General features: G+C 41.8%; 1 protein-coding gene across 3 annotated transcripts in view; it reads left to right on the top strand.

Moving 5' to 3' along the window:
- The window catches only part of cfap61 (cilia and flagella associated protein 61), a 58,535-nt gene that overhangs the window by 27,897 nt on the left and 7,010 nt on the right, over positions 1–23,628 (top strand). For all 3 annotated transcript variants that reach the window (XR_015848238.1, XM_088324680.1, XM_088324681.1), the window contains 7 exons: positions 2,127–2,219; positions 9,218–9,386; positions 11,870–12,038; positions 13,928–15,126; positions 17,652–17,979; positions 19,755–19,837; positions 19,907–20,112. Coding sequence is in view for 2 of the 3 variants with exons in the window: in XM_088324680.1 (XP_088180806.1) it covers positions 2,127–2,219; positions 9,218–9,386; positions 11,870–12,038; positions 13,928–15,126; positions 17,652–17,979; positions 19,755–19,837; positions 19,907–20,112 (2,247 nt within the window). In the remaining variant the exon portion in view is untranslated. The remainder of the gene's footprint in view (positions 1–2,126; positions 2,220–9,217; positions 9,387–11,869; positions 12,039–13,927; positions 15,127–17,651; positions 17,980–19,754; positions 19,838–19,906; positions 20,113–23,628) is intronic.

Raw genomic sequence — 23,628 nt, 5'->3', positions numbered from 1 at the left:
ACAAACAATTCACCTAGGGACAATTTGCACCGGCCAATTACCCGACATGCATGTTTTTGGAATGCGGGAGGAAACCGGAGTGCCCGGAGGAAACCCACGCAAGCTCGGGGAGAACATGCAAAGTCCGCACAGGAAGGTTGGTAGCTGGATTTGAACCCATGACTTCAGAACTGCACACGCGCTAACCGTCGCTGTGCTGCCTTAAGGTAGAGTAGTCTATCCTCAGTAGGGTCGCGGGGGTGCTGGAGCCCATCCCAGCAATCATCGGGCAGTGGGCAGGGGACACCCTGAACTGGTTGCCAGCCAATCGCAGGGCACACGGGGACAGACAACTCACTCGCTCATTCACCTGAAATGCATGTTTTTTTTGGAATGTGGGAGGAAACCGGAGTGCCCGGAGGAAACCCACGCAACCCACTGGGAGAACATGCAAACTTCGCACAGGAAGTCTGGAGCTGGATTTGAGCCCACGCAGGAGGTTCCCAAGACACGAACTGTGCCGCACATGCGCTAACCACTGCGCCGCCGTGCTGCCCTTTTCTTCAGATTATTTTTTACAATTTATTTATTCCAACAAATGCTTGAGTCTGTAAATTCTGTTTGTTCTTTGGTTTAAATGTATAATAGATTACAGTATTCAATAACTAAATGAATGAAGGTTTTTATTTTGCGGGTTTTGACATACGCAGGAGTGGAGAGGTGTTGTGAAAGGATAGTGGGATTGTGGACGCGTTCTTAAGGATGGGCTGGGCACCCGTATGATGCGGCAGGGGTAAACCAGCGAAAGCTGTCGGGCCCTGCTGTTGAACAGAAGAGAGTGTTGTGTGATACGGCCGCTTTCTTATGTTTTTCTCTTTTATTTTCTTTGTTATTGTATGTGTTTGTCTTGCTGTCGGTCACCCCTCTTGAAGGATATGACCAAGGTAGATAGATAGATAGACAGGACCTTTTTACTGAATTGGATTTTGGGAAAACTGTATTGTTCCACCACAGACTCAGTATGTCAACTTTGTAGGTCACTATATTTTGGGCTACGGCTAATCTCCCCTTCACCCAGGTACCCCGTCGTATTTTCCAACCCGTGCCTCTTTGGGAAAAGGTCAGACGGATAAAGACTAGTTTGCGGGGTCACGCCGGCCGTCTGTTGGCGACAGATAACGCCCGGCCGACTGATTTGTAAGCAAGCAGTCATCATTTGCCTCCGTCCTCCTTATGCTGCAGATTAACACGTCGCGCTCGGGCTGTACTCATTGTGTCATGGTGATGGGATGAAGAGGATTATTTGCAGGGTTGGGTAGGGTTACTTTATCTTGATTACTTTCAATTACTTTTGGATTACTCCAATACCAAATATGCTAATAAAAGACAAAAGAAACTAAATAGGAATGAAATGACTCAATTTTGTGCAGGCTTGGGGAGTAACTGTCATGTCCTGCACGGTTGTCATGGCATCCAGCTAGCCCCGCCCCTTGACACCGGCTGAGACGCATTGAACTGATTGCTTGTGGAGTACCTAAACTCTCCTTTTGGGACTGCCCGTTGCCAGACCATTGTTTTACAAAGTTGAAGACCTGTTCATGCCTGTTTGATCCGTGTAAATGCCTAGTTTGTAATTTCGATTACCTTTGAACCTGTTTTGTCTTGTCTTCGGTCCATTTGTGTGTTGGACAACTTTTATTTCTCAATTAAAGTGAAAGATCGGTTACGCAAAGGAGTTCCGACTTCCTGCTTCCTGGTTAACTTCCTGACAGTAACGGAATACATGGAACGGCAAAAATGATGTTGGATTGATTTTCATTTTGTTTCTGTCGCCTTTTATGTTAGTTTTGGCGGATGTGCATATTGTGCTAAAATGCTAATTCCCCTTATAGAGATCGAAGCTAGGAGAGAAAGCTTACCACGTGTTGTGAGTCATATTTATTCATATTTAGTTTCTTTTGTCTTTTATCAGAATATTTGGTATTGGAGTAATCCAAAAGTAATTGAAAGTAATCAAGTTAAAGTAACCCCACCCAACCCTGATTATTTGTTATTGCAGTGCAGTATTGTGATCAACAACCAATTTAGGTGTGTCAATGGAAACTCTGATGTCCAAACACAACTGAAATGTCACTATTTTTGTGCAGCCCTCACCTGAGATTCAACAACCTCACGCTCATCTCCCCACACGGTTTCCCCTCCGACTGCGCCCTGGCCGGCGTCAAGTTCCTATCCACCAGGCAAGTGCAATTCGAAACAGCTCAGAACTGAAAAAGAATATATGAACTGAAAAACCTGAAGTGACTGCTTTGTATGACCAATTAACCGTGATGATTAAAACTGCATGAATATAGAGACTAATATTTCAGCAATATTACCGTAAATTCCGGACTATAGAGCGCACCTGATTATAAACCGCACCCACCACTTTTTAAGTGATTTTCCACTTTTGTTCTTACACAAGCTGCACATGTGTATAAGCCGCGTGCTCCCGCATTGAAATTTGGTGGCTTTGTAGAGATTAATTCCTCTGTATTCCCTATTAATTGTTCATTACTCGTTAAATTAAATTAAACTACAAAGCCAATAGGCCGAAACCCTTGCTTCCAGCCAAGGGGCTGAGTCAAGGTCCTGGACACCTAGCCGCCTACCTACTCATTCTAATAGCCAATAGTGCACAATCCTAGAACTACAGCCGGCATCATTGACAGAAAATGATACCCGTAATTAACGTATGATGCACTCTTGTAAAGTCCGAGTCTCGTTGAAAGTAATCCAAGGAAACAAAATGTTTATTTCCAAAGTTAAGGGTGGGAAAAATATATATCCACTATTGTCTGCTGCGACAATCTATCGATAACTCCGCTTTACTCCAATTCCCATCAGCCCGCGTTCGATCCGATCCGCCCCTTCTTTTTCATTCGTCCGTAGAACACATAACAGAATAAATCCCTAAAATAAATACATTACAAAAATATACAGTTGCAAATACATATTATACATGGTTACACATATTTACGGGCAGCACGGCGGTGCAGTGGTTAGCACATGTGCGGCACAGTTCATGTCTTGGGAACCTCCTGCGTGGGTTCAAATCCAGCTCCAGACTTCCTGTGCGGAGTTTGTATGTTCTCCCCGTGCTTGCGTGGGTTTCCTCCGGGCACTCCGGTTTCCTCCCACATTCCAAAAACGTGCATTTCAGGTGAATTGGCCAGTCCAAATTGTCCCTAAGTGTGAATGAGCGAGTGAGTTGTCTGTCCCCGTGTGCCCTGCGATTGGCTGGCAACCAGTTCAGGGTGTCCCCTGCCCACTGCCCGATGATTGCTGGGATGGGCTCCAGCACCCCCGCGACCCTACTGAGGATAAGCGGTGTAGCTAATGAGATGAGATGAGACACATATTTACGAAGAAAGACGGTACACCGAGAGAGTTTTCAAAGCTTTAATAATAATAATATAACTTTCATCCCAAACCGTGCCTGTGAAGGGTAGCAAAACGCTACTGGCAACACGCTCGCAATGTATCAAACGTGCCTGTTAGGTAAAAGCATCCCGCAATTGAGAAATTCGTGGTAGATCGTCCTCTATTCCCTCCTCGTAACTATCGCCATCAAGAGCGTCCGGAAGGTACCATAACTTTACAGACTGTGTGCTTAAACTTAGAAATTGCCATTTTTCTTGGCGCACATATTCTACCGGTCTTAATCTTACCTTTAATACTCCAGCGCCGCTGGTGGCCGTTAGAAAAATTCCATATATTGGCCGCTTCACTGAATAAGCCGCAGGGCTGAACATTTAGGAAAAAGTAACGGCTTATAGTCCGGAATTTACGGTAGTTTGTAAAATATACAATATTGTGAACTGAAAAATCTGAAGTGATAACTGCTTTGTAACCAATCTCTGCGAAAACATGGATTTTGGGATGCTGTCAGTTTAGCTTTAGCGCATGAGTCAGAACCTTTTTTGACCTAAAGAGCCATAAATGCAGAAATATTTTCTTTTCTTTTTTGAGATAGACAAAATTCAACAAAACCGCGTTACTCACTCTCCAGTCAAAAGCTAATTCTTATGCACGTTTTATTTCACTCAATGTTCGGGTTTGCCCGCGTCCCTGCGTCCTAGACGCATCATTTTCACTGGGGACGCATTGTGTCCAATTAACGTGCGTCCCCGGGACGCAACTTTTTCGACACAAAATTCTCATTACTACCCGATTACTTTTTTTTTAACAAAGATTTACCGCGCTCCAAACTTTTCGTCAGGCAGATCCGCCATTGTTGTTTTGGTCTCGCGGTTCGATCTCGTTGCTTCGAGATGACGTCATTGTTGTGGCGCTTGTCGTCGATTTAAGGTGAAAATCAACACAAAATTGGTAATTTCTTTAGTATCAGTAATAAGTTGAAACATAATGCCGAAAGTGATAACGGCAATAATTCCGGCACGAAAAAAGGGCGGAGAAATTCTTCGGAAGATCGCTAGGAAAACACGAGAGGCTAAGAAAACACGTCAAGTCAAGTCAAGTCATTTTTATTTGTGACGCCCTAAATCACGAAGAGTCTCAAAGGGCTTCACAGATTGTTACACTATATTACACAAACTATTTTCAACCGACAAGAGGAGTAGGTTATTCGTATGCAATGGAGTAGAAGTGAGTTTTAAGTTTAGATTTAAACATTTCCACTGAGGTTGCAGATCGAATCTCAGGGGGAAGAGCATTCCACAGCACCGGTGCCCGGATGGAGAACGCTCTCGAACCAGCCGAAGACTTCTTTGCTCTCGGGATCATCAGAAGACCGGCACTCTCAGATCGTAGGCTTCGGACCGGGACATAGTGGCAGATCAGATCTGAAAGATAAGAGGGAGCAAGTCCATGTATGATTTTGTACAATACTAAGAGAACTTTGAAGTCACATCTTTGGCTAACTGGGAGCCAATGCAGGTTAGCCATAATCGGTGTTATGTGATCGTACTTTTTTGTCCTAGTTGAAAGCCTCGCTGCGGCATTTTGTACTAGCTGAAGAGACTTGATTCTGGACTTCGGGAGACCGGAGAGTAGTGCATTGCAGTAATCGAGACGGGAGGTAACAAATGCATGAATTATTGTTTCCGCATCAGACTGAGACAGTATTGAACGGATTTTAGCAATGTTGCGAAGATGGAAGAAGGCAGTTCTAGTAATTTGCTTTACATGCATCTCAAAGGATAGATCAGGGTCAAATATGACACCTAAATTTTTAACTGAGTCACTCTGTGTGATGTGACATTTGTCAATGTTCACAGCAGTTTTTGCGAATAAGTCCCGGCATTTAGAAGGACCAATGACTAACATTTCGGTCTTTTCAGAGTTAAGACGCAAGAAATTGAGTGACATCCACTCTTTTATCTCAGTGAGACAGGCCTCCAAATTTCCACAGTTTAGTGTGGAAGATTCCTCCAACGGAAGATATAGTTGAGTGTCGTCTGCGTAGCAGTGGAAGCTGATATTGTACTTGCGAATAATATCACCTAATGGAAGCATGTAAATGTTGAAAAGTAGGGGGCCGAGCACTGAACCCTGCGGAACACCGCAGGTAACATTAAAGGGCTCAGATGTCGTTTCACCATATTTAACACAGTGCGTCCTATCTGAGAGGTAAGATTTGAACCACGAGAGGACGGCTCCTGAGAGACCGATCCATTTTTCCAACCGTTCTAGTAGGATATTGTGGCGCACTGTGTCAAAAGCAGCACTAAGATCCAGCAGCAGCAAAAGTGATGAAGCGCCAGAATCCATTGACATTAGGAGATCATTTGTTACCTTGATCAGAGCTGTCTCAGTAGAGTGGTTAGCCCGGAATCCTGATTGCATGGATTCAAAAAGGTTATTCTCCGATATGAAAGCATTCAGCTGCTGTGCCACTACTCTTTCGAGTACTTTAGAGAGGAAAGGTAGGTTTGACACAGGTCTGTAATTACTTAATATTTCTGGATCAAGGTTGGGTCGTTTCAGTGTGGGTTTAATAACGGCGGACTTAAAAGCTGCTGGAACTACACCTGAGGAGAGTGATGTATTTATAATATTTAGAACTGAAGGCCCAAGGACGCTAAAAAGACTTTTAATAAGTGAACCTGGGAGAGGGTCGAACTGGCAAGTTGTCGGTTTGGCCGCATTCACCACTTGTTTGAGATCATCAAGTGACAGTTCACTAAAACCGGCCATTTTCCCAGGGCAGCCACCCTGTCGTGCATCTGTAAATTTCAGTCCTTTAATACGTGTGGAACTAACAATATCTTTTGCAATTTCTTCCTGTATGCATTGAATCTTCTTAGTGAAGAAGACCATTAAGTCCTGAGCAGAGTGTGTCGAACTGTCTGCGATAGCCTGTTGCCTTGTAAGCGATGCTACAGTGTCAAAAAGGGCTTTGGGGTTGTTCTTTTGAGACGCAATCACCTTCGAAAGGTAGGCCGATTTTGCAGAGGCAAGGGCCGCTTTATACTTTAACAAGCTGTCACACCAGGTTTGATGGAAAACCTCAAGCTTGGTAGCGCGCCATTTTCTCTCCCATTTCCTGCATTCTTTTTTAAGGGCTCTAGTATCATCAGTAAACCAAGGTGTGCGTCTTTTAGGACGTGATTTTAGTTTTATGGGCGCTATTGAATCCAGCACACTAGTCAGGGTGGTATTGAACTCATTCATGAGTGAGTCAATCGAGCCATTGTATTTAGGAAAGGACGCAACTGCTCCAGGAAGGAGTTCAAAGAGCTCAGAAACTGTGCCAGTGCTTATATTGCGTCCGCTAAATCCCTCAGCTTTATTAAGTCTACATTTAGTTAGCACCTCAAATGTCACTAAATAATGATCAAAGATAACAGTAGTACACGGTAGAACCATAATGTTTGAGTTTAAAACTCCTCGAGTCAGAATCAAGTCTAGCGTGTTCCCATTTTTATGGGTTGGCAAGTCAACCAGTTGAGTAAAACCAAATGCATCAATTAGAGAACTAAACGCAATAGTAAGTGAACTGTGTGGGGAGTTCATATGAATGTTAAAGTCTCCCATAATTATAATTTTGTCTGCATAGGTTACTAGTTCAGACAAAAGTTCAGCAAATTCGTCTAAGAAAGTTGTGTATGGCCCAGGTGCACGATAGATAGTTATTACATCAATTGACAATTGAGGGGACCGCATCACAAGAGCCTCAAACGTTTTGTAATTATTAGAGGTACGTGTATTAAATTTGAGCGATTTTTCAGAGATTAGCGCAACACCACCACCTCTTTTCAGCGTGCGTGCTATATGACTACTCTCGTAGTCTGGGGGAGAGGCATAATTTAGCGCTAAGTGCTCATCCGGGCGTAACCACGTTTCACAAAGACCCATACAGTTAAGTTTATAATCACGAATAATGTTATCAACGAGTAAAGCTTTTGGAGCAAGCGATCTAATATTTAACAGACCAAATTTCAGCTTTGCTGAATCATTTGACTTAGCTGAACTCTTTGTAGTCTTTGTCGAGATCTTCAAAAGCTCCCGGCGTTGTGGCCGCTCGTGAGCGCTGAGTTTAAAGCGTCGGTTGTCCGGCGAGGAATGAATGGTGGAATTAGTTACATCCTCGCGTCCATCCTCGCGTCCATCTTGCTGCTTGGACTTCACACGCTTCACACATCTACCTGCACGGCAACCACGCTTCTGTTTCCTTTCTTTACGGCGTCGTCGGCGTCGTTTATTAAGAGGAATAGCTGTCCACAAGGATGCCGGGTCTCTTTGAAGTTCGCTCGGTATATCATGGGCGGTATAAAAAGTGCCCGAAAAATCGAAATTTAGACGCCCACCCAACCGAATAAGTTCGTCCCTACTGTAAGTGTTTTTGGCCACACATGTGTCCAAAAGTGAAAGCAAAAAAGACAAGAGAACGGCAATAAATAGAAGATTAGCTGGAGAGCTAGCCGCAAGCATGTATCCATGCGCAGCCGCCATCTTGCATCAAACGTGTGTTGAAGCGAAAGACTCGACGAAAGAAAATAAACAAAATACCGTATTTTCCGCACTATAAGGCGCACCTGAAAGTCTTGATTTTTTTCAAAAGCTGACCATGCGCCTTATAATACAGTGCGCCTTATATATGGATCAATGGTGTGTCGCAAAGTCTTGCAACTAATGCAACAGCCGCCGACTCGATTTTCCCCCGAACGTGAAGTAGTCCGCGGTGTATGATGGGATTTATATACCGGCGTTTCATTGGCTAACCAATGTGTCAATCATCATTTGAATCGATCACTATTGGCTAAAGTTATTCGGAGGTAAAGGGGGCGGATCCTTTTTATCATTTACAGGCTCGGATAGGCTAAAGGGGCAAAACAAAGCCTGCAATTGGCCGAAAAAGATGAATGTGAATAGCAAGTTTGGTTGGTTGTCTACGGCATAGAGAAAGCATGTTTTACTATTCTGTATTTGTAAATATTTTATTCTCCTGGATTTACTACACTCACGGATATAAGAGGACCATGGTTGCACATTATTATTGAACACAATGACTTCGTTGAGCTACTCCGGCGATATATTTTCCCAGTATCTTGTTTTAGGGTGATATCGATGTTTCTGTGATGGGTCTTTTTTTAAATTAAACTCAATTCCAAGTGTTTATTGTCATATGCACAGTAAGGTTGCGAGCGAAACTAAGGAATGAATGGTTGGCATTTCTTGTATCCCAAGACTTTAACCTTCCGAATGCTATTTGGAACGATGCATTTGAGTGACATCGTACGGACACCGCATCCGCACGTGTCTACGACACGTCTGTGCTTCTTTGCAAGCTTTCGGAATGTTAAGGGGGTAATAAGTTGGACTGAACCATCTGACTGTTTTGTCGACGTTCCCATTGTAGCGCCTTATAATCCGGTGCGCCTTATCTATGGAAGATATAGGACCAAAAACTATTTTTTTGGGGGTGCGCCCTATAACCCGGTGCGCCCTATAGTGCGGAAAATACGGTAATAGTAATCAAGTTAAAGTAACCCTACCCAACCCGGTAGGTTCCTAACCTCTGCTTTAGCGATTGGATTTAGTTATGTCTAGCATGACTTTAGGGGTTTCTAGCTGTGCCAAGCACAACATTAGCAGCTTCTTTCATTTTTAACTGTTGATCAATCTGGCCCTCGGCTCGTAATCAGATTTCTAACACAATTTACAGTTCAACTACCAGCCTTCCTGTTTTTTGTTTGCATGTTCTCCTGAGCTGTTGGTTCGGTGCCCCTTGCAGCCACTCTTATAGCAGCAGAGATCGGGCGCAGCTTCCGTTGCGTTCCTGCGTGTCTGAGGTCATCGCCAAGATGGTCGCCATCAACAGAAAATCCAAACATGTGGTGGTGTCCACCGGGGCCAAGATTCCATACGATTACCTCATCCTCTCTACTGGTCTGCAGTACCAGGTAATCTCATTTGTCTAATCTATACAAATTATTATGCATTTTAAGACGTATACAACGTAATAGAAAATCTGTACGGAAAAACGCAAATTTGTCAATGATGGGTACCATCCGGTATACACCGACTATCACGAAATGGCAAATCAATCAAGTCAGTTCGCCGCGGTAGCCTCTATCTCGGTATGTCACAAAACGGTGCGAGAAGCAGGTAGTAAGAACTCATTTGCGTAGACCTACTCACACAATTTATTGGAGATAGCAAAGTTGTCCAAAAAAAACCAACGGACCGTACCAAAAAACAAAGCAGGGTCAAACGCAGGCAAAATTACAAACTAGGCACTTCTCAGAATTAAACAGAACTTGCAGGAACCTCACAGAAAGTTTACCCAAAGTTCAACAAAGCTTAACAAGTATAACAAACGCTCCAGCAAAGCACAGTTCAAAGGAGCGCGTTTAAGTACCCACAGAAGCAATCAGTCGATGGGAGTCAGCTGGTGTCCATGGGCGGGGCCAGCTGGGCGCCATGGCAACCGCGCAAGACATGACGCGAGCGGTTTGATTCCACTGTGCGCATGCGTCTGCCGCCTCGGATTTTATGCGGTAGTTTGTGTAGTGAAAGGAAGTCTGTCTCTTTTTAGAGAACCGGCTTTTTCGACTCAACTCATTAAAGAGAGCCGGCCCTTAAACAGCTCACTTGCTTTGATGCATTATATTACGTATGATGATGTTGTATAAAGAAGTTAAGAAAAAAAGGAAGTATAAAAGGAGAAAATGAAAAAAGACAGGTTTGTGGTTATCCCTTTAATCAGTATATTACTAACAATAATTTAATGCAGAAAAATTCATAATTTGAATAAGAAAATGTATTATTCTACTTAATTAGATTTGCATGTATTTTTTCCTTCGACAGTCAACGTCCAAGCGACTTCATTTTTGAACTTTTTTTATAATAAAGCTCATTCATGTCGAGCAACTCAGGATCTCACAACAAAATGTTAATTAACAATATATATGATAAAACGAAACGCATGTACAATATAACATGTTAAACCACAGAAATAAACACGTTTCAAAAAGAAATATGGTGTAAGATTTTTTTGTATTTTGTAAGGGAAAATACGACAGTTTGTAAGGGCATGGAGCCCTAGAGCTTGACATGTATGCATTTATCTGAAAAAAAAACGCAAAAAAACATGTATAACCCTTTTGGAGTTTCCTGGATTTCTGTAGAAATGAATTACCGGTATGATTGAATTTTCAGAGGTTTTCTGCTACTACGGGAAACATTTTGACTGAGGCTCAACCACGAAACCATTATTTTTGCAGTAATCCTGCTAGATCAAAGGGGTCTTAAAGTTTTCCTTGCAAATATATTGGGTTTAAGAGTTAAATAAATAGAACAGCCTTAACTAGTGTTCCCTCTAAGCTGCACGTGCGCAATTGCGCACTGCTCGCACATTGTCAGCGCACAAAAATCAGGGCTCGAAATTGCTAATTAAGAAGCCAATTAAGTCAAAGTTACAGTGCATGAAGGTCAAAATACACAGGTTCCCCTGACGTTGTGTCCTAAATGCGGTATTTTGAAGTCGAGTCGAAGGAGAACGAAGTTGAGTAAAGTTAGTAGAGTTTGTCGGGGAACCGGCTTCTTTGGCTCGGCTTACTAAAGGGAACCGGCTCTTTCGGGTCCTAAACGGCTCTTCGGGTTGTTTTTGCTTCTTTCATCCCAACATGACCAAATATTATGTAAAATTATGCACAAAATAACTTAAAGGAAGGGGGGAATAGGACAAAAAAGAAAAAAATACCAAAATGAAAAAGTAGTGAAAAGCTGAGAAAAAAAGAAACAAAAGGAAGAGAAAAAAGAAGGAAAAGTTTAGAAAAAAGCCAGAAAAAAAGAAAAGAAAGAAATGTAGGAAAAAAGTAAATAGAGAACAAAAAGAAAAAAGTAACAGCTCGGCAAAAATAAACACAATGAGATTTTTTTTTTAAAAGAATTAAAAAAAAGTAGAAAAAAAACACGGAAAAAAGAAGAAAAAGTTTGTGTTGCATTCAAATAATTTCCAACGATACCAAGTTAATCTTGTTGCCAACATTGTACTTCCACTAAAAAATGTGATTAAATACAGTTGTGTATCGTACAACCGAATCAATAAGCCCCCAAAAATGTTAGTATAATGCGACAAAAGATACTTGGAAAAAAAAGAAATGGAAATCTTGTGAAAGAATTGTTGTAAAAACAAATGACGTTTGTAGTCAATTCATTCAAAAGAGAAAAATCATTTTGCATTGCCGGAAACTCAGCAAAATGTAACTTGATGTCAAGTTTCGGACATGTTTGCTAATGACTTAGTTGCCGCACTTGGGATTGCCGTTGCTCACTGTTGTTTCAAGCGTTGCTCACCGACTTTGTGCGAACGCTCAGACCCGTACGGAAAATGACAGGGAACATTGGCCTTAACTAGTCTCACTACCCTTTGCATGCGTAGATGCCAAGTCCGATGCAGGAAAGACCCGACTCAAATCACCATCGGGCAGAGCCGTCATTTCCGCCCAGGTACACCGGCACCATACCCTCCAACTTCTTCACCCTGAATGACCCAGACGACTGTAACGCCGCTCGATCCTGGCTGCTGGAAAACTTTGTGAGGAAAAATGGTAAATGCACAGTCAAGATAACAAAAAGAAAAAAAGATGTTGATGGTAGACATTTTTTTGACATGTGTTCATCATACTACACAGATTCTGATGATTGAGATGGTTTTCAGGCAATTTTTTTTATCCAAACAAGAAGATTGCCTGCGATTTCTTTGTCCTTGCCATGAAACGGGCCGGGAAGCAGGAAGTCGGGACTCATATGCGTAGACGAGCTGTCACTTTAATTAGGAAATAAAAGTTGTCCAACACACAAACGGACCAAAGACAAAACAAAACAGGTTTAAAGGCAATCAGAATTACCAACTACCGTATTTTCCGCACTATGGGGCGCACCGGGTTATAGGGAGCACCCCCAAAAATTCGTTTTTGGTCCTATATCTTCCATAGATAAGGCGCACCGGATTATAAGGCGCTACAATGGGAACGTGGACAAAACAGTCAGATGGTTCAGTCCAACTGATTACCCCCTTAACATTCCCAAAGCTTGCAAAGAAGCAAATACGTGTCGTAGACACGTGCGGATGCGGTGTCCGTACGATGTCACTCAAACGCATCGTTCCAAATATCATTCGGAAGGTTAAAGTCTTGGGATTCAAGAAATGCCAACCATTCCCTAGTTTCTATTTTCTTTTCCGCTCGCAACTTTACTGTGCATATGACAATAAACACTTGGAATTGAGTTGAATTTACTCAACTCATCACAGCAACATCAAGATCGTTCTAAAACAAGATACCGGGAAAATATAAAGCCGCATAGCTCACCTAAGTTCTCACGTTCAATAATGATATGCAACCATGGTCTTCTTACAACCGTGAGTGAAGTAAATCCAGGAGAGTAAAATATTTACAGATACAGACTAATGAAACATGTTTCTTTATGGCGTAGTTAAGCAAGCTTGCTATTCAGTCATCTTTTTCGGCCAATTGCAGGGTTTGTTTTGGCCCTCTAGCGTATCCGAGGCTCCGAATAACTTCAGCCAATAGCGATCGATTTAACGGATGATTGACACATCTTTTTCGGCCAATTGCAGGGTTTGTTTCGGCCCTCTAGCCAATCCGAGGCTCCGAATAACTTTAGCCAATAGCGATCGATTCAAATGATGATTGACACATTGGTTAGCCAATGAAACGCCAGTATATAAATCCCAGCATATACCGCGGACTACTCCACGTTCGGGGGAAAATCGAGTCGGCGGCTGTTGCGTAAGATGCGAGACCTTGCGAATTTAATACTGAGCCATATATAAGGCGCATGGTCTGCTTTTTAAAAAAAAATTAAGAATTTTAGGTGCGCCTTATAGTGTGGAAAATACGGTAGGTATTATTCAGATCAAACAGGCATGAACAGGTCTTCAACAAGGTAAAGCAATGGTCTGGCAACGGGCAGTCCCAAAAGGAACGTTTAAGTACTCCACAAGCAATCAGTTCAATGCGTCTCAGCCGGTGTCAAGGGGCGAGGCCAGCTGGGTGCCATGACAACCGTGCAGGACATGACAGTTCTGATGTTATTGTGTGTGTTTGGTTCACAATTGAGCAGTAGATTAACACCTCTTACAACAAAGTAAATAGCGTCCAAGCTCCACTTTAATCCAAAACAAAGTAAAACTGAAACCTACAATGAAAATACACAGAGTTTGACACCACACCAAGGTCAATCGACAAAATCTACTAAAAAATGAGCAATTTCACTGAAATACATCAAAAAACAGTTACCAACAAAACTATTTCTTTAGAAAGTTAGACGACGGGGTCAAGGCACAATAACGGAAGTAGGTGGATGTTGATGCTGATGAAGCCTTTGTGGAAAAAGGATGAAAAGTTCAAAAGGACCAAATACTTAAAAGAGTCCATCCGTGTCATCTTAAAAGCCTCTTTGCCCCAACCTGCAGAAAACGCCATCGTCTATGGAAACAGCCTTGACGTCTTCACCTCGGCCGCCATGCTGCTCCGGATCGGCGTGCGTGGATCCTGCATCCACCTGGTCCTGACCCCGTCCCAATGCATGGCGCCCGAGGATTCTCCACCTTCGAGTGACGCAGCTGACGATATACCCCCTGAGAGCGTCACAAATGGCCCACCCACAGAGTGTAATGACACCATTGACCAACTTCCTGTGAGTGACCTCTCAGTGGATTCTCCTCCAGAGATCCAGGACACCGATGAGTTGCCAACCGAGAGCGGTGCCATCAAGGATTCTCCTCGGAAGAGTGAAGACCAGAATAAATCGCCTCGTGAGAGTGATAACAGCAAGGATTCACCTCGTGAGAGTGAAACTACCAACGATTCACCTCGTGATGTCAACAGTAGTTCACCCCCTGAGAGCGAGGCCAATTTATCGCCCCCTGAAACCAAATTAACTTCTGATCCGCTTCCTGGTATTGACCCCGCTGATGATTTACCTCCTGAAATGGACGATGGCGATCGCTCACCTGGTGAGAGTGACAATGATTCGCTTCTTGAAATCCAACCTGGTTCACCTTTGCAAACTGATGACGGTGACTGCTCGCCTCATGACAGTGACAATAATTCGCCTCTCGAAATCCAACCCGATTCCCCGACTGAAATTGATAACGATTCACCTCGAGAGAGTGACGACCCCGACGATTCTCCGCAGGAGAACAATGACACAGATGATTCACCTCGGGACGATGACGACTCGAACGAGTCGTCTCGAGAAAACCGAGTCCCCAAGGAGTCGCCTACCGAAACCGAGGTCGTCGAGTCGGCTCCTCAGAGCGATATCACTGATAGTTTGCCTCCTCAGATCGATATCACAAATGATCCGGTTTCGGAGAACGACACTTCTACCGACCAGCTTACCGACAGCGGCGCCACCGACCAAGCACCGGCTGAACCCAATGGAGACCCGCATCCAAAGGTCTTCTACCCCGAGGAGCCTCGTGCGCCAAGCGGCTTGTATTTTTCCGACGCGGGCGTCGAGAACGCGGTGATGGCGGCTCTGGAGAAGGAACAGGTCCACATCTACAAGGATTGCCTTCTCATGCAAATGAATGACGGGGACCATCCTGATCCTCTCACGTCTGTTACCTTCAGCACCACCTCAGAACCGTTGCAACTGGCCTGTGGCGTAAGTACCGTTTCAAGTATATTTTGAACTTGTTTAGTTGAAATTGGGTTTTTCCATAGAAATATCTTTTTAAAGTCAGGAAAATCACAAGAAATAGTGAACACAATTATCTGAGTATCTCTCTCTCTCTCTATCCGTCTATCTATCTATCTTTCTATCTATCTATCTATCTATCCATCTATCTATCTATCTATCTAGACATCTATCTATCTATCTATCTATCTAGACATCTATCTATCTATCTATCTAGACATCTATCTAGACATCTATCTCTATCTATCTATCTATCCCAGACATCTAGACATCTATCTATCTATCTATCTATCTATCTATCTATCTATCTATCTATCTATCTATCTATCTATCTATCTATCTATCTATCTATCTATCTATCTAGACATCTATCTATCTATCTATCTATCTATCTATCTATCTATCTATCTAGACATCTAGACATCTAGACATCTATCTATCTATCTAGACATCTATCTATCTATCTAGACATCTATCTAGACATCTGTCTAGACATCTATCTATCTATATAGACATCTATCTATCTATCTATCTATCTATCTATCTATCTATCTATCTATCTATCTATCTATCTATCTATCTATCTATCTATCTAGACATCTATCTATCTATCTATCTATCTATCTATCTATCTATCTATCTATCTATCTATCTATCTATCTATCTATCTAGACATCTAGACATCTATCTATCTGTCTAGACATCTATCTATCTATATAGACATCTATCTATCTATCTATCTATCTATCTATCTATCTATCTATCTATCTATCTATCTATCTATCTATCTATCTATCTATCTATCTATCTATCTATCTATCTATCTATCTATCTATCTATCTATCTATCTATCTATCTATCTATCTATCTATCTATCTATCTATCTAGACATCTAGACATCTATCTATCTAGACATCTATCTATCTATCTAGACATCTATCTATCTATCTAGACATCTATCTATCTATCTAGACATCTATCTATCTATCTAGACATCTATCTATCTAGACATCTATCTATCTATCTATCTAGACATCTATCTATCTATCTATCTATCTAGACATCTATCTATCTATCTAGACATCTATCTATCTATCTAGACATCTATCTATCTATCTATCTAGACATCTATCTATCTATCTATCTAGACATCTATCTATCTATCTATCTATATAGACATCTATCTACCTATCTATTTATCTATATTAGTAATCCCTCAGTTATCGCGGTTAATGGGGACCGAGACCGCCCGCGAAAAACTGAAAATCCGCGAAGTAGCGGCGCCCCTTCAAAAATGCTTAAAAAAACTTATACAAGTATACTGTATACCTCCTTTGTATTACCAATTAACTGTGATGATTAAAACTGCATGAATATATGCATATAGACTAATATTTAAGCAATACTATTTTGTATAATTTACAATATTGTGAACTGAAAAATCTGAAGCGATAACTGATTTGTACTACCAATTAACTGTGATGATTAAAACCAAATGAAAATATAGATTAATATATTTCAGCAATATTATTTTGTATCATGTACAATATTGTTGTGAACTGAAAAATCTTGAAGTGATAACTGATTTGTATTACCAATAAACTGTGATGATTAAAACTGAATGATTTTATAGATTTATTGTCAGGAAACGGACCGGGAAGCAGGACGTCGGAACTCATTCGCGTAGCCGATCTGTCACTTTAATTGAGAAATAAAAGTTGTCCGACAGACAAACGGACCAGAAACAAAACAAAGCAGGTTCAAATGCAGGCAAAATGACAAATTACTCAGATCAAACAGGCATGAACAGGTCTTCAACAAGGTAAAGCAATGGTCTGGCAACGGGCAGTCCCAAAAGGAGCGTTTAAGTACTCCAAAAGTAATCAGTCCAATGCGTCTCAGCCGGTGTCAAGGGGCGGGGCCAGCTGGGAGCCATGACAACCGTGCAGTACATGCCTTTTATATTATATATTTGTCGCCGATTTACAATGTCAACCTGGATAAGACTAAATTTTGGGGAGCCATAGATCTCTGTTGGGACCCATAGATTTTTCAGCATGCGAGTCCCCGGGACCCATCACTTTTTACAGGTCAAATGAACACTGTACCACTGAATTTTTTGTCTGGGCACAGTGAACAAAGGTTTTTTTGTAGGGTCCAATGCGCCCTCTGATGGTCTTTTTTCACATGGGCTAAGATATCTCTGGTCCACGTTAGTTTAGTTTACTGCACAACATATGTTCTAAATCGGGGCGGCAGTGGCTCAGGAGGTAGAGCGCTCGTCTTGGGATCAAGAGATCGCAGTTCGAATCCCGGCTCCTCCGTGTTACATGTCGAAGTCTCCTTGGGTAAGACACTGAACCCCTAATACCCCCAATAAGCAGGTTAGCGCCATACATGGCTGTAGGCCGCTATTGGGAAATGTGAAGCACAATGTAAAGCGCTATAGAAATGCAGATCATTTCATTTTCATTTCGTATGTTCTGAATCAGGTGTTCATCAACCTGTCCAGCAAAGGCGTGGACTACGACGCCTTCAACAGTATCAACAGCGCCTTCCTGGTGTTTGACGGACGGCTGGTCATCGACGGGGCCTTTCGGACCAACGACGCTTCGATTTGGGGCGCAGGCCCCCTCACCAAGTTCTCTCGGTCCTACTACAGCGACGAGTGGTCGCACGCCAACTTCAACTCCAAGGAAGTGGGTCAGGAGCTGGCAGCCAAGCTGCTGATCCACTTTGACCCAACGCTGGAGACCCCCCGCGAGACAGCCAAATCTAAGGACCGCCTCGTTCCTATTTACAATCGTCCGAAAATCCAAGGTTTGTGTCAGCGCATCTTGCTTGTCACTATTTTAGTTATAGTTAAGTAGACACTCAAAATAAGGAGAGAATACATCAATGCATTTTGAACTTAATAGGAGAAAAGAAGAGGATTGTAGAAATTAACCGTCACAATGCCAAAGTCCAAATCCGTTCTCAAAGTTTTGCCCTGAGCCCTTTCTTTTTCTTAAATCTCCTAAGGTTACAAAGAGCAGAGCCACCCTAAAGATATCAAAGAACAGCAACAGCGACACGATATACAATAATAAAATAAAAAGTATATTAATTGTGTATATATATATATATATATATATATATATATATATATATATATATATTATGATATCGAACACCCTATGTGGAGTTTGCATGTTCTCCCCGTGCTTGTGTGGGTTTCCTCCGGGCACTCCGGTTTCCTCCCACATTCCAAAGACATGCATGTCAGGTTAATTGGCCGGTCCAAATTGTCCCTAGGTGTGAATGAGCGAGCGAATTGTCTGTCCCTGTGTGCCCTGCGATTGGCTGGCAACCGGTTCAGGGTGTCCCCTGCCCACTGCCCGAAAATAGCTGGGATGGGCTCCAGCACCCCCGCGACCCTACTGAGGATAAGCGGTCCTAATAATGGATGGATATATATATATATATATATATATATATATATATATATATATATATATATATCATATCTCAGCGCACAAGAAAATCTAGCCAGCGCACAAAAATGAGGGCTCAAAATTATTATTTAAGAAGCCACTTAAGTCAAAGTTACAGTGCATGAAGGTAAAAATGCACGGGTTCCCCTGACATTGTGTCCTAAATGCGGTATTGTGAAGTCGAGTCGAAGTAGAACGAAGTTGAGTAAAGTTAGTAGAGTTTGTCGAGAACCGGCTTCTTCGGCTCGGCTCACTAAAAGGAACCGGCTCTTTCGGGTCCTAAACGGCTCTTCAGGTTGTTTTTGTTTCTTTCATCCCTATATGACCAAATATTATGTAAAATTATGCACACAATGACTTAAAGGAAGGGGGGATAGAACAAAAAAGAAAAAAATACCAAAATGAAAAAGTAGTGAAAAGCTGAGAAAAAAAAGAAGCAAAAGGAAGAGAAAAAAAGAAAGAAAAAAAGAAAAGAAAGAAATGTAGGAAAAAAGTAAATAGAGAACAAAAAGAAAAAAGTAACAGCTCTGAAAAAATAAACACTAGATTTTTTAAAGGAATTTTTTTTAAAAAAAGAAGAAAAAGTTTGTGTTGCATTCCAAATCATTTCCAATGATATCATGTGAACCTTGTTGCCAACATTGTACTTCCACTCAAAAATGTGATTAAGTACAGTTCTGTATCTTGCAACCGACGAAATAACCCCCCAAAATGTTAATGTTATGCGACAAAATATATCAGGAAATAAAAAGAAATGGATATCTTGTGAAAGAACTGTAAGAACAAACGACGGTTGTAGGCCGACAACCTTTGCAATAGTACATGAGTCAATTCATTCAAAAGAGAAAAAAAAATTGCATTTCTGGAAACTCAGCAAAATGTAACTTGATGTCAAGTTTTGGACATGTTTGATCATGAATTATCTTGCCACACTTGGGATTATGGTTGCTCACTGTTGTTTCAAGCGTTGCTCACCGACTTTGTGTGAACGCTCAGACCCGTAAGGAAAATGACAGGGAACATTGTTTGGGACCCATAGATTTTCGAACATGCGAGTTCCCGGGACCCATCACTTTTCACAGCTAAAATGAACACTGTATGTGTATGTTTCCATGTGCACAGGCGGAAAGTTATCAGGACGATTGAATTACCTTCACGTCACCAGACCGGTCGCTAGCAACCCACGAGGACCTCCCATTGGACAAGTACTCCCCCGTCCCCGCACAAACATTACCTTCTCAATCTCAGATGCGAAGATTCCGTTTCTATCGCAGGGATGCCGCATCATGACGGGTCAGCCGGAAAGCGGCGACTACTTCTGCTTAACTCTGGACCGGAACCAGGTGGTGAAGACTCTCACCTGTTTGTCCATGCAGCCGCTACCCGTCACCAATCTGATATGTCTTTACGGCAAACACCAACAACTCCTCAGTCAGCTGCTGGTCAGGGTGCACCTCCACCAGATCAATGACCTCTACAGGTAAGACCTTTTTTGCTTTTTTGTTTATGCATCCCCCACTTTGTCTTTGTGGGGGATGCATGAACATGTCTAAATTCAGGACCCACTATTAGACCTTTATGAAAAGCTGTGACCCAAATCCACTTTTCCAATGTATCCAATGAAAGGTTTGTGCAATTTAAAGCATCTCATTAGCTGCGCCGCTTATCCTCAGTAGGGTCGCGAGGGCGCTGGAGCCCATCCAAGCAAGCGGTGGGCAGGGGACACCCTGAACTGGTTGCCAGCCAATCGCAGGGCACACAGGGACAGACAACTCGCTCGCTCATTCACACCAGGGACAATTTGGACCAATCCACCTGAATTCATGTTTTTGGAATGTGGGAGGAAACGGGAGTGCCCGGAGGAAACCCACGCAAGCACGGGGAGAACATGCAAACTGTCTGGTTGTCAGGGAACGGACCAGGAGGCAGGAACTGTGAACTCATTTGCGTGTACGATCTGTTACTTTCATTTAGAAAAAAAAAGTTGTCCAACACGCAGGGACCAAAGACAAAACAAAACAGGCTTAAAGGCAATCAAAATCACAAACTAGGCATTTACTCAGAGTAAACAGGCATGAACGTTTTTTTTCTCAAGTTAAGCAATGGTCTGGCAACGGGCAGTCCCAAAAGGAGCGCTTAAGTATCCCACACGCAATCAAGTCAATCTGTCTAAGCCGGTGTCAAGGGGCGGGACCAGCTGGGTGCCATGACGACCGTGCAGGACATGAGACCTTAGAACTGTGCTGCCGTGCTGCCCCATAGTAAAATATATTCAACTTTTTTTCAAAAAACAAAATAACCAACGAAACCAAAACGACTGCAAGTACTGTATATATACTTGAATTTAAGCTTTTTATGTATTTTATTTTTTTATTCTATTTCTTTTTCTTTTTTCTTTTTTTTCTTTCTTCATTTTTCAATTTAATTTTTATTATTTATTCATTTATTCATTTATTCATTTATTCATTTATTCATTTATTCATTTATTTATTTATTTATTATTCAATTATTGTAATTTTTTTAATGTTTTTATTTTCTTTGTTTCTGTATGTGTTTGTCTTGCTGTCGGTCACCCCTCTCGAGGGATATGACCAGGGTAGATAGATAGATAGATAGATAAGCTTACATCACATTTAAGTGACGCCCTAAAATATGTAATTACTAAAGATTAATATACTAATGAAATGTTTAAAATATAACATTTTAAAACCATTTACTGTACCTTCAATGGCGCTTCAATGGAAGACACTCATACACCATTTACGTATTTCGCAATTGTTTCCTTCTTCTTTTCCTTAACCTTTTTGGGACCGGTTATTATGGGCAGAGAAAGGAAAGACACCAACAAAATCACAATAAAATGAAATGTTGTCCCTCTCAAACCCATTGATTCAACAGGTAGAAGAGATTGACCTGGGCGTTATCATCTACAACTAAAAGGTGTAATTGATCAGTGTTCTAGTTTGCCCGCATCCTAGACGCATCATTTTTTCTGGGGACGCATTGGGTCAAAACAACTTTTTTGACACCAAATTGTCATTATTACCCGATTACTTTATTTTTAACAAAGATTTACCGCACCCCAAACTTTTCGTCAGGCAGATCCGCCATTGTTGTTTGGGTCTCGCGGTTCGAGTTTTCGTCCGCACGCTGATCTCGTCCAACGAGATCTCGTTGCTTCGAGATGGCGTCATTGTTGTGGTGCTTGTCGTCGATTTAAGGTGAAGGCTAGGTATGCCTCCGAAAAAACAGTTAGTATTAGGTGAAAATCAACACAAAATTGGTAATTTCTTCAGTCTCAGTAATAAGTCGAAACATAATGCAGAGAATGATAACAACTGCGTTAATTCCGGCACGAAAAAACGGCGGAGAAATTCTTCAGAAGATCGCGGAGGCAAGGAAAACACGTGTGTTGAAGCCAACCATTTGACGAAAGAAAACAAACAAAAAATACTCCTACCAAGAAAAGGACTTTTCTGCCTAAATGGACTCAATTCTATTCCTGGTGACGCTATGAGGAGGATGATAATGGATTGGACCTTGAGAAGGCATTACAACTGTGACATGACAGCAAACCACGAAGAATATATGAACAGAAAAATCTGAAGTGATAACTGCTTTGTATTACCAATTAACTGTGATGATTAAAACTGAATGAAAATACAGTGGAACCTCGGTTTTCGAACGCCTCTCAGTTTGAACAAATCGGAGTTCGACCAAAAATTTTGAGAAATTGTTGCTTCGCTGTTCGGAGTTCGAACGCCGGTAATGCGTGAGTGCGTACGCTTTAGGGTGCGATGCTGAGCGGCGTACGGGTGTAGATCGCCCCCACCCCTCGCGACCAACTGTTATCACGTGCGCACTTGCTTCTTTTTGCTTTCGCTTTTAATATCGGTGAACGGAGTGTTTTAGCCCCTAACTATGCTTCCGAAGAAGGTCGGTGCAAGCAGGACAGGTGAAAAAGGAAAAGTTGTTCGTACAACTATTGCCTTTAAGAAAGACATAATAGCTAAATATGAAAGAGGTGTGCGAGTTTCCGATCTTGCTAGGGAATACAGCATGCGCCTTCTGCTGACCACCACAAAGGTAAGAAATCCTACTCATAATTCTTTTCTTTATCTTTTTTTTTTTTTTACACGTTCGTGTTAGCGTAATCTTTGAATGGAAGATTACGATAACACGAACGTACGATTAGCCTGGGTTAGCTTTATGATTCGAGGTAAACATTCAGGGTGTTGGAATGGAGCCCCCTTTCCAATGAAGCGCTAGCCACTTGTGGTGCTAAATGACTTGTAAACGACATGATTTTTTTATTTTTACACGTTCATGTTATCGTAATCTTTAGTACGGAAGATTACGATAACGCGAACGTACGATTAGCCTGGGTTAGCTTCATGTTTACGTTCATGGTAAACATTCAGGGTGTTGGAACGGATTAAAACGATTTACATTATTTTTAATGGGAAAACTGATTTCGGTGATTGAACAAATCGGTGTTCAAACAGGGTTCTAGAACGGATTATGGTCAAGAACCGAGGTTCCACTGTATAGATTAATATAATTATTTCAGCAATATTATTTTGTATCATGTACAATATTGTTGTGAACTGAAAAATCTGAAGTGATAACTGCTTTGTATTATCAATTAAGTATGATGATTAAAACTGAATGAAAATATAGATATATATTATATATTTGTCGCCAATTTAAATTTTCAACCTGGATAAGACTAAATTTTGGGGGGCCATAGATCTGTGTTGGGACCCATAGATTTTTGAGCATGCGAGTTTCTTTTTTTCTCAGCTTTTCACTATTTTTTCATTTTGGTATTTTTTTCTTTTTTGTTCTATTCCCCCCTTCCTTTGAGTCGTTTTGTGCACAATTTTACATAATATTTGGTCATATAGGGATGAAAGAAGCAAAAACAACCCGAAGAGCCGTTTAGGACTTGAAAGAGCCGGTTCATTTTAGTGAGCCGAGCCGAAGAAGCCGGTTC

Source organism: Urocampus carinirostris, chromosome 20 (genome assembly GCF_059441175.1).
Source record: "Urocampus carinirostris isolate Australia breed hairy pipefish chromosome 20, RoL_Ucar_1.0, whole genome shotgun sequence".
NCBI classification, from domain to species: domain Eukaryota; kingdom Metazoa; phylum Chordata; class Actinopteri; order Syngnathiformes; family Syngnathidae; genus Urocampus; species Urocampus carinirostris.
The sequence above is the reverse complement of the archived record's forward strand: the minus strand, read 5'-3'. Positions and strand labels throughout refer to the sequence as shown.